At 47.3% G+C, this 10,374-nt stretch overlaps 1 protein-coding gene across 1 annotated transcript in view; it reads right to left on the bottom strand.

Moving 5' to 3' along the window:
* FRMD4A (FERM domain containing 4A) overlaps nucleotides 1-10,374 on the bottom strand; it is a 306,388-nt gene that overhangs the window by 123,423 nt on the left and 172,591 nt on the right. Inside the window, exon 5 of the mRNA XM_007460894.1 lies at nucleotides 2,604-2,688. Coding sequence (XP_007460956.1) covers nucleotides 2,604-2,688 — 85 coding nt within the window. The remainder of the gene's footprint in view (nucleotides 1-2,603; nucleotides 2,689-10,374) is intronic.

Genomic DNA, 10,374 nt, shown 5'->3' with positions numbered 1-10,374 from the left:
CAGCAGCTGTCACCAAGTGAGGTTCTTTCACAGAACTGAATTTGATCACTACCACGTCCTCCATGATTTTGAACATTTGCATTCAGTGGAGCTATTCTGTGCAGTGATGTGCTGGAGAACTTCCAGAATGAAAAGTGATGGCCGACAGACCGCTTCACCTGTGTGTGTGCTTTAATGTGTAGTCAGTTGTTGCAATCCCTCCAAACTAGGTTTAGTTAAACAGGAAAATACAGGCAGCGGGATCTCCTCTGAATACAGCCATTGATCGTGTTACAACAGGTGTACTTGGCTTTGAAGTTCTCTAAGGAGAGTCTGCCCTCCAGGGCACAGTGCAGCCCAGCGGGTGAGATCTGTGATCTGGAATCAGGCTGCCAACTTCAGCCCTGACTGACTCTGCCATTCAGTGGATATGCAACTCCGGGTGAATCTCATAACCACCCTGTGCCTCATCTTTTTCACAGGGAAAACTAAGATAAAGAATAGTATTCATCTCAGAGATGGTGCAAAGATGCAGCCACACAACTTACAGAAAGCACTCAGCACCAAGCCCACCACGGTGCCATGGGCGTTAAGTATCAGCCGTCATTAATGACCATTCTCCCTGGTCATTAATGAGCTGACCTAAGGCTGCACTCCTGAGACAGAAGGGGGCGCGTTGGAGGGCGGGTGCAGAATGGGTGTTTACTTTAAATACATTCTGTTGGTTATGATTCTTAACCCAGGGCGGGGAGCGGTATTCTGCAAGCCCCTCTCCCCCGGGATGGGGTGTGTGCTGGATTCTGTGCGTGTTTTGGGTTATCCAATGAAAGGAAACACTACAAGCATATGGGGGAACTGGATGCAAGGGACTGTCCCACTCAATTAAGAATTGTCCCTTGAACAGACGTGTCCGTGAAGATGTACAAATGGCCAGAGAGCATACGGAAAGATGCTCAACATCACTAACCGTCAGGGAAAAGCAAACCCAAACCATAGTGAGATACCACCTAACACCACTAGGATGGCTATTATTTATTTATTTATTTTTTGGCTGCACTGTGCAACCTGCAGGATCATAATTCCCCAACCAGGGATCGAACCAGTGCCCTCAGCAGTGAAAGCGCAGAGTCCTAACCACTGGACTGCCAGGGAATTCCTAGGCTGGTTGTTATTAAAAAAAAACAAACAAAAAAAACAACTCCAGAAAATAACAAGTGTGGGTAAGGATGTGCAGAATGGAATCTTTACACACTGTTGGTGGGAATATAAAATGGTGCAGTCGTTATGGAAAGCAGTATGGCAGCTCCTCAAAGAATGAAAAATAGAATTATGATATGTTCCAGCAATTTCACTTCTGGGTATTCACCCAAAACAACTGAAAGCAGGGACTTGAACAGATATTTATAAACCCACGTTCACAGCAGCATTATTCACTACAGCCAAAAGGTGGAAGCTACGCAAGGGTCCACTGACTGGTGGGTGAATAAACAAAACGTGGTAACCGCATACAATGGAATATTAGCCATAAAAAGGAAGGAACTTCTGACACCGGCTACAACATGGATGGACCTTGAGGACATTATGCTAAGTCAAATGAGCCAGTCACAACAGGACAAATACTGCGTGATTCCACTCACACGAGGTACCCAGAGTAGTCAAGTTCATAAAGACAGAAAATAGAATGGAGGTTGCCAGGGGCTGGCAGTGGGGAGTTACTGTTTAAGGGGTACAGAGTTTCAGTTCTGTATGATGAAGAGTTCTGTGGATGGATGTGATGATGGCTGTAAAACAAGGTAAACGTACTTAATGCCACTGAACTGTATACTTATCAATGGAGACCATGGTAACTTTTATCACGGTAAAAAAAACTGTCCCACCCCATAGAGAACAGACTTGTGGTTGCCAAGGGGGAGGGGTGTGGGGGAGGGGTGGAGTAAGAGCTTGGGATGAGCAGGTGCAAACGCGTATCTATAGGATGGATAAACAACAGGTCCTACTGTACAGCACAGGGAACTGTATTCAATATCCTGTGATACACCATCATGGAAAAGAATATGAAAAAGAATGTGTGTGTATATATATGTGTGTGTGTGTGTATATATATATATATATATATATATATATAAAACCTAATCACTTTGCTGTACAGCAAAAATTAACACACTGTAAATCAACTATATTTCAATAAAAAAAAAAAAATTGTCTCACCCAAAGTGCCAAGAGCATCCTTTTGAGAGATACTTCCAGAACATCCAAAAATGATCAAATATACATGCATTTGGTTATAAGAGGTTCATTTATAATTGTGAGACCTAGTGCATTTGTCACATTGGTCTGGTTTTCCCTCTTTTGGCCACAGTTGCCAAGTTCAGGAGACCCCTAAAATCAAGCTAAGGAACACCTCCAAGGAGCTAAAACACAGTGATGGGACTGGAAGTAGGCACGTTACGAACACCTGATAGCTTTAGCTCCACGGAGCTCTCATTTATTTATAGTCATTAATTTATAAATTACTTCTACTAATCAATAACATCGCATTAGGGGCAGCAAGTTGGGATTCCCAGCTTCAAAGGAGGCTTTCAAATTTCAATGGAAAACTCTGAACAGGAAGAGGAAGTTCTTACCTTGTAGATACAGGACTTGGCGTTCAGGAAGAAGAGCTCTATGGTGGCGTTGTCCTTCAGGTATGAGATGCTCTCTATATAGAACCTGGAAGAGAAGAACTGCCAGTGAACTACAGCAGCATCAACCGATCAGGCAGAAAAGCAAGTGTTCTCCGAGTTACATGATTTGACTTGAGGATACGGACGCCCAATCCAACAGGAACAAAAGAAAAAGGCATCGTCTATTGCTTCCACCATTCCTTTTTGAGAGAAAACAGTGCTTTTCAAGTTCGTTTACTGTGGGTTAGGACCATCATGACTGACAGCCCTTCTCACAGCAAAGAGCCGGCCTGCCATCAACCTCTAAGAGTAAACCTGAACTTGACCATTTACTTCCTTTTTCATTACCTGCTTTCCAATTCTTGTATTATGTCATTTGTTTCCACTGCATTACTTTTTGTCCCCGTCACTGTTGAGCTGGAGTTTTAAAAGATAATTTCTTCTGCTTAATCGAAAGAAGGGCCCTATTTCTCCTTAAGATGGTTACAACAGATCTTCGTGAAGATGGCAGGGTGGGGTTTGACGTCTGCACATCCAGAAAGCTGTGGCTGGTGTTCTTAAAGCCGTGATATTCATGCACATGAAGCCAAATGAGAATTGGATTTTTTATCCAGATGAAACTTATGGATTTTTGTCAAGACGACACATGCTGAAATTATTTAAGTTTACATTCAATGATCCTTTACACATCGACTCTGGAGTTTATTCAATTCCTGAATTAGGTAAGGCACTTGTACTTGTCTAAGGCTCAGCTGCACTGAGGGAGCTGTGATGAGAGGGGAGAAGGAAATGATTGGCACGCAGAGCCTTGGCGGGGAAGAGGTTCTGAGTGGGGTGGAAACCCCTGGAGGGCACTGGGTACCTGCCTCGTGGAAACTGGGGGCCCCAAGAGGGGGCAGGAGGTGAAATGAGAAGAAACAAGCGCTATGATCGTCCAGAACAGCGTTACGATGTGATGGAAAGAATCCTGGGGAGGAAGCCGAGAGCCCAGTGATCTGGGCCCAGCGCTGTGTGATTCAGGGCAAGTCCCATAACCTTGCTGGGCTTCTGCTTGCCAGTCTGTAAAAGACAGCAGGACGTGGTCAGCAGTTCCCCACCTAAGAAGTCTGCTGCTTTCAAATACTGGAACCTAATTCAGATGAAAACAACAACAATGATAGCAAAAACAACACACCAACGCTGTAAGGCAAACAAAATGTGTGTGTAGGCTTGGGCGACCCCGTGACCCCCCAGTTTTCAGCCTCTTGTCTACAGACTAAGTAAACAACATCTTTGACCATTTTACAGATGTGTGCAGAGGCTGTCGTGATGAGTACAACACAGATTCATTTAAATTTGTAATTGAATCCAGAGTAATCTTCAGAGATTAGTAGATATTTTCAATCCACGGATATTAGTCTGACAATTACCATCATGGAGGGTCTACAAAATTTTTGGAAATTACAATATAGTCTTTATTCATGCAAAGCCTGGGAATGAGCTGGCTGGTTGATCTCTACCATCACCCCCTTCCCTACCAAAAAAAAAAAAAAGAAAAAAAAACAAGCACCTGCCTCCGGCTTTTGGAGCAAGTATTCTAGGTCATGGAGGTCTCCATAAAGGGTCTGAGTGGTCTCAGAGGAACTGTAAAGCTGTACTACTTTCACTACATCTCAAAGCAAAACACAGTTTTCCCTTGGTATCCACAGGGGATTGGTTCCAGGACCCACCCCTCCCCCAGGATATCAAAATCCTCAGATGCTCAAGTTCCTGATATAAAATGGTGCAGTAGGGCTTCCCTGGTGGCGCAGGGGTTAAGAATCCACCTGCCAATGCAGGGGACGCAGGTTCGAGCCCTGGTCCTGGAAGATCCCACATGCCATGAAGCAACTAAGCCCGTGCGCCACAACTACTGAGCTTGTGCTCTAGAGCCCGTAAGCCACAACTACTGAGCCCGCATGCTACAACTACTGAAGCCCGCATGCCTAGAGCCTGTGCTCCGCAACAAGAGAAGCCACCGCAGTGACAAGCCCGCGCACCGCAATGAAGAGTAGCCCCCGCTCGCCGCAACTAGGGTCCCGTGATTTTCTGTTCCCTGAGATGACTTCTTAGTAGGCTGCTAACTCCTTGAGGCCTGGGACCAAATCTCATTCATTTTTGCATCCCCAGCACTAATCCAGAGCCTGGCACCAACATTTAAGGTTCTACGAATGAAAGACGCTTTCAACTGTTCTCTCCACACACCATTGGTGGGAGTTCTTACTGGACAGTGAAATAGGCAATAAAGACAATGCAGGAGGGAGAAAAAATAATAAATGATTTCCCAGACCATTTATGATTGGGGGTCTTATACTCCACACCCAGCCCCTGTCCCTCTGCCCCTTCTTTCACCGTGAACATGGAAAGCTGCCCACACAGGGCTGCTGATGACTTTCAATCCTAGAGCCAGAAGAACAGCAGAGGCTTCTAGAGTTTGCCAGTCAGTGACCTTAGCTCTGGGATAATAATTCTGAGTCTAAAGCTGTTGGGTCTGAAATAACTTAATTTTTTCAAAGCAGTGCCTTACATCTTGATCCCATTTGCTTTAATTCTTGAGAATTAAGGAGCGAAGACATTCTGCCCCCCGGCCCCCCATTTTCTCCTCAACAGCATATTAAGAAAAAAAAGTAACACTTCCCTTTCCAACTCTCTAATAATGGAAAACTGAAACGAGATGGCAAACTCTATGCCTTTTGAGATAGTATCTGTTCCCTGGCTGCACAAGAGACAGGAAGGTGGAAGAAATAACAAGCATATTCTGAGATGGACGGGAAAAAAAATCACCTCCTTTTGAAAGAAACTGGAAAGCAGTTTCCTGTTAACCTTTATCACCAAGAAACAGCCTGGGAAACACTGTGAGTTCCAGGCCTGCCATATTATTGTTCTGTAACCCTGGATATATATATGTATAATATATATATTTATATATATTTTGCAGTACGCGGGCCTCTCACTGTTGCGGCCTCTCCCGCTGTAGAGCACAGGCTCCGGACGCGCAGGCTCAGCGGCCAGGGCACGAACCCACGTCGCCTGCGTTGGCAGGCGGACTCTCAACCGCTGCGCCACCAGGGAAGCCCAACCCTGGATATTTAATTCATCCCGAACTTTCCTTCTGCGCTAGGAAGCTAGTGAGTCAAAAGTGCCCAGAGAAAAACAGACCTCAGTCATCTCAATCCCACACCGAGGCCCAGCGCACTCTACCGGAGAAGACACTTCTAGGGAAATGGGGAAGGTTGACGGTGTGTGTTCAAAGTCTTGATGCCAGTTCTGTTCCTTTGGATTTTCCTGAGAGCCTGGTCAAAGGTCCTCCTTTTGGGCAGTAGGTGGCGATGTTGCATTTGCTTACCTACCAGCTCAGAGGGCTTCCTCAAAGACCGGGTTCACAAAGAAAATTCCAGGTCTCTGGGTAAACCTAAGGAAATGAATGACGTCTCGTAGCTTCAGAGGGTCTGTGTGGACAATTCCAAGTCTGATTCTGTATTAACTATGCGTTTTGGATGCTTTGACGTCTGGGGCCTTGCTGACCCTGGAGGGACAGCCCCTCCCAGGCTTAGCCAATTCCTAAAGATGGTAAAGGATTCACCTGTGAGCACACCGTTTGCAGGCAGACCAGCCAATCCAGCGCCCACATACACTTCCTCGCCTCCCCTATGCGGATTTCACATTCCAGGCCCCTATGCACCTGCCTCAATTATCCCAGGGCCAGCAACTGGATAACCTGGGACAGCTATAACATGCACCAAAGCCTGCTGAAATTATTCAATCTAGCCAATCCTAAGCCTGATTACCCTGCCTCACCCATTCTTTCCTGCAGAAACCACAATAAACGCTGGTGCCCCCAGATCCCCAGCTCCCTCTGCCTCCTGGCTGAGCCTGGTGCTTCCCCACGTGGCTCTGCCTGGCATGGGGTACCCCCTCCTCTTGGGAACCGAGTAGCAATCTCTCTTTTCAATGGCAGTCATCTCCTGATCTGTTGGCCCCAAGTACCTGAACACTAATAAAACCTACAATTTAAAACAGGCTCTTCAGCATATTTAGTAGGACTGAATCTTTTTTTTTATTGGCCACACCGCACAGCTTGCGGGATCTTAGTTCCCTGAACAGGGATTGAACCCGGGCCCTGAGCAGTGAAAGTGTGAAACCCTAACCACTGGACTGCCAAGGGAATTCCCAGTAGGACTGAATCTTAGGGCTTTTTTTTTTTTTTTTGCAAAATAGAATTTAATTGAATTTTCTGGTTGATTTTTCAAGAGTTCTGATGACCTCCTCTATAAAACTAAGGGTTTCAAATCAGAGATGTATTTCTAAGGTCCCTTATAGCTTTTCCTTTTTTTAAGATTTAATTTAATTTTTTATTTTTAGCTGCGTTGTCTTTGTTGCTGTGCGCAGGCTTTCTCTAGTTGGGGGTTTTTTTTTTTTTTTTTTTTTTAATACTTATTTATTTATTTGGCTGTGCTGGGTCTCAGTTGTGGCATGCAGGACCTTTAGTTGAGGCATGCATGCTCTTAGTTGTGGCATGTGGGATCTAGTTCCCTGACCAGGGATCGAACCTGGTTCCCCTGCATTGGGAGCACAGATTCTTAACCACTGGACCACCAGGGTAGTCCCTTAGGGCTTCTTTCTGAGTCAAAGGAAACGGTGCTCTAGGCCAAGGGCAAACCTGGCTCAGTACCATGACTGATGCCACACCCAACCTGACCCAGATGATGCTAACCTGAGGATATATTATCAGAAGGTCTAAGTAGGAATAAATATGTGCTATGCTAGTACATGTTTGAGCATGTTAAATACTGAAGGCTCTGAAGCCTTGGGGAGTCTGGTCCCCTTTAACGTGTAGAAGTCTCAGGGGGTGGAGATTGAACATCATCCAGCAAGATGACGTCAGCTAGGTTTCCCCCACTGGGCCCCCTCTCTCCTCCGCCCTCTCACATCCACCCCTTGGCACTTGGGAATCACTGACTATTTACAGCAAGTGTTAATTAAATGGCCCAGTGATTTCATTTTGTAATGAACACAAATGTCACATTTGGAAGGCCTGCTTTTGGTAGCAAAAAGGAGCGATCGTAATGAGAAGGATAATTAACACTGCTGTGAGTTTCTGCGGCCAAATATCTCTGATGTTGAGACTTTCAGCAGCGCTGAAAATCCTAACTGGGACACCCAGTTGAGATCTAGCAAGTTCTGGTTAGCAGGCACCTCGTTTTAGATCCATACCATCATTGTTACCGTGAGTGACAGGAAACAGCACCGGCTGTCTTAATCAGCCAGGAAAGACACCAACAGTCGGGTCATGAACTCAATTGTAAAATCCCCTCTCCCAGATTAAAGCTTCCTGGCATCTCCTCTCTTTCTCTCTCTCTCTTTTTTCTTTTCTGTAGCTCACTTTTGTTTATTGTTTGTGAAACTCTAAGTTTGAGGAGACACATCTAATCTCTATTTATTTTCCTACAAACAGTGTCGATGACCAGAGCTCTGAGGACATGGCTGGAGAATACACAATGAAAGGAATAGCCCAGACATGGAGGAATCATCCTGAGCATAAACCTGTATCTACAAAAAAAAAAAAGACAGAGGGGCTCCCTTGGGTGGGTAGGCATATTTTCCTTCTATTTTTTCTCGACCTATTTCTTAAGCTTGCCTGGTGGACACCACCAGAGGGTCACTGTTTTCAGTTTGGGGAGCTTGCCTCACAGCATTAAACAAGGGTCTTGTCGTTGACTTCGATCTTGGTCACACACTGATCGCTGGGCTGCTTGTAACGGATGTGTGTGAGGGGGCAGGAAAGGGGGAGACATGAGGCTGGATGGGCATGCACAAGTCAGGTCACAAGGGACACGCGGAGGGTGGCCTTAGCATGCTAATGGAAAGCCAGGAACACCATGAGTGGGGGATCAGATAAGAATTCTGGAAAGGTGCTCAGTGGCAACACATAGGATAGAATGGAAGGGGCCAAGACCAGAAGCAGAGATGAACAAGGAGATTTTCAGGACCAGGAGAGGCTTATGAAGGCCCTAATTATAGCCAGGGAGGGTGTGCATGGATAGTAAGGGATGGAGCTCTTAAAGACATGAAAACAAGAGGAAATCATGAATAAGAGGCCAGAGAAGGGAGCAGGTGGGAGACAGCAGATGACGTCAAAGCCGACTTTCAAGTTCCTGGCTTGAGGGGCTGCATGAGTGGTGGTGTCCATCGCAGAGATAAGGAGGTGTCAGGGAAAGAAGAGCGAGTTGGAGGCAGAAAGACGATGACATTATTTGATTCAGACAGGGGAGGGCAGAGAAGCGCCTGTGGAATTTGGTGCCCAGAGACCTCCAGTGACCATGGGGGTGATGGGACCAGAAGCTGGACCCTCAGAGACTGAGGGATCAATGGGACATGGGAAAGGGGGCAGCAAGTCCATCCTCCTGAACCTTTGCTGTGACCAGAAGGGGGAACAGGGGTGGTAGCTGTAGGAGGAGACAAGTCAGGGAGGGTATTTTCTTTTCTGAGGGTGGGAGCATCATGGAGGGGCACGGAGGGGAGGGGTCACGGAGAAGCAGCTTAAAATAGAGGAAAAGAGGGAAAACTAGAGGGAGTGAGCTCCCTGAGGTGGGGGAGGGGCTGGGACTGGAGGGCAGGTGGACCCGCCAGCCTCGGAAGATGGGATGAGGGGTGTGTGTGTGTGTGTGCGCGCGCGCGCGTGTGTGTCTCGGAAGATGGGATGAGGGGTGTGTGTGTGTGTGTGCGCGCGCGCGTGTGTGTGTCTCGGAAGATGGGATGAGGGGTGTGTGTGTGTGTGTGCGCGCGCGTGTGTGTGTGTCTCGGAAGATGGGATGAGGGGTGTGTGTGTGTGCGTGTGCGTGTGTGTGTGTGTCTCGGAAGATGGGATGAGAGGTGTGTGTGTGTAAGAGAGAGACAGAGACCCTGGAAGCTGGGGATGGTGCTTGTTCAACTGTTCATTTCTCTCTTCCTACCTCTTCAAATGGTACCTACAACATAGCAAGTGCCAATGAATATCCATGAATCAACAACCGAATCCATCGATAATGGTGAGTACGTAGCATGGCGTTCACAAGTGAGAAAGCTGTTGACACCTCACAGTTGAAATGAGAGTGGCTTTTGGCTCTTAAGGCCCAGCAGTGACGCAGCTCAGGGTGACAGAAGGGGCTGGTGGGACTGAGGCGTGTTCTTTGTTGAAGAGGAGAGAGCGCAGGGCGGGGCAGAACGCTTCCCCACTGGACGTCCCCCTTGTCAGGGGATGGCATGTCTTTCTCAAGTGGGACTAACAACACGCATCTCAGCTTCTGGGAACGCCCGCTTTGCCACTGAGGACGCCCCTTCCTCCACCAAGGTGCTTTCCAATAGGGCCGCCAAGCTTTGGGACTACAGGTTGCTTTGTCCCCCGCAGGGGGCGCTCTGTCATGGTGCTGAGTTGGCTGGCTCCAGAGGAGCAAGGTCAGGCCTGGGAGGGCTGCTCTCCACAACACCTCTTGCCCAGAGATGGAGGCATCTGTCCTTTGCAGATGGACGCTGCTGCTGCAGATGTGACCAAGAGTGGAGCCAAGATGGGCCAAGAGCTGCGATCTCAACTCGGGTCCTCTGGCCCTTCTGCACAGGCAGCAACGGCAGGCTCTCTGGTTAGCAATCTTTTTTTTTTTTTTTTTTGCTTTACACGGGCCTCTCACTGTTGTGGTTTCTCCCATTGCAGAGCACAGGCTCCCGGCCCGCAGGCCCA

This window comes from Lipotes vexillifer, unplaced genomic scaffold (genome assembly GCF_000442215.2).
Source record: "Lipotes vexillifer unplaced genomic scaffold, Lipotes_vexillifer_v1.1 scaffold534, whole genome shotgun sequence".
Taxonomy (NCBI): domain Eukaryota; kingdom Metazoa; phylum Chordata; class Mammalia; order Artiodactyla; family Lipotidae; genus Lipotes; species Lipotes vexillifer.
The sequence above is the reverse complement of the archived record's forward strand: the minus strand, read 5'-3'. Positions and strand labels throughout refer to the sequence as shown.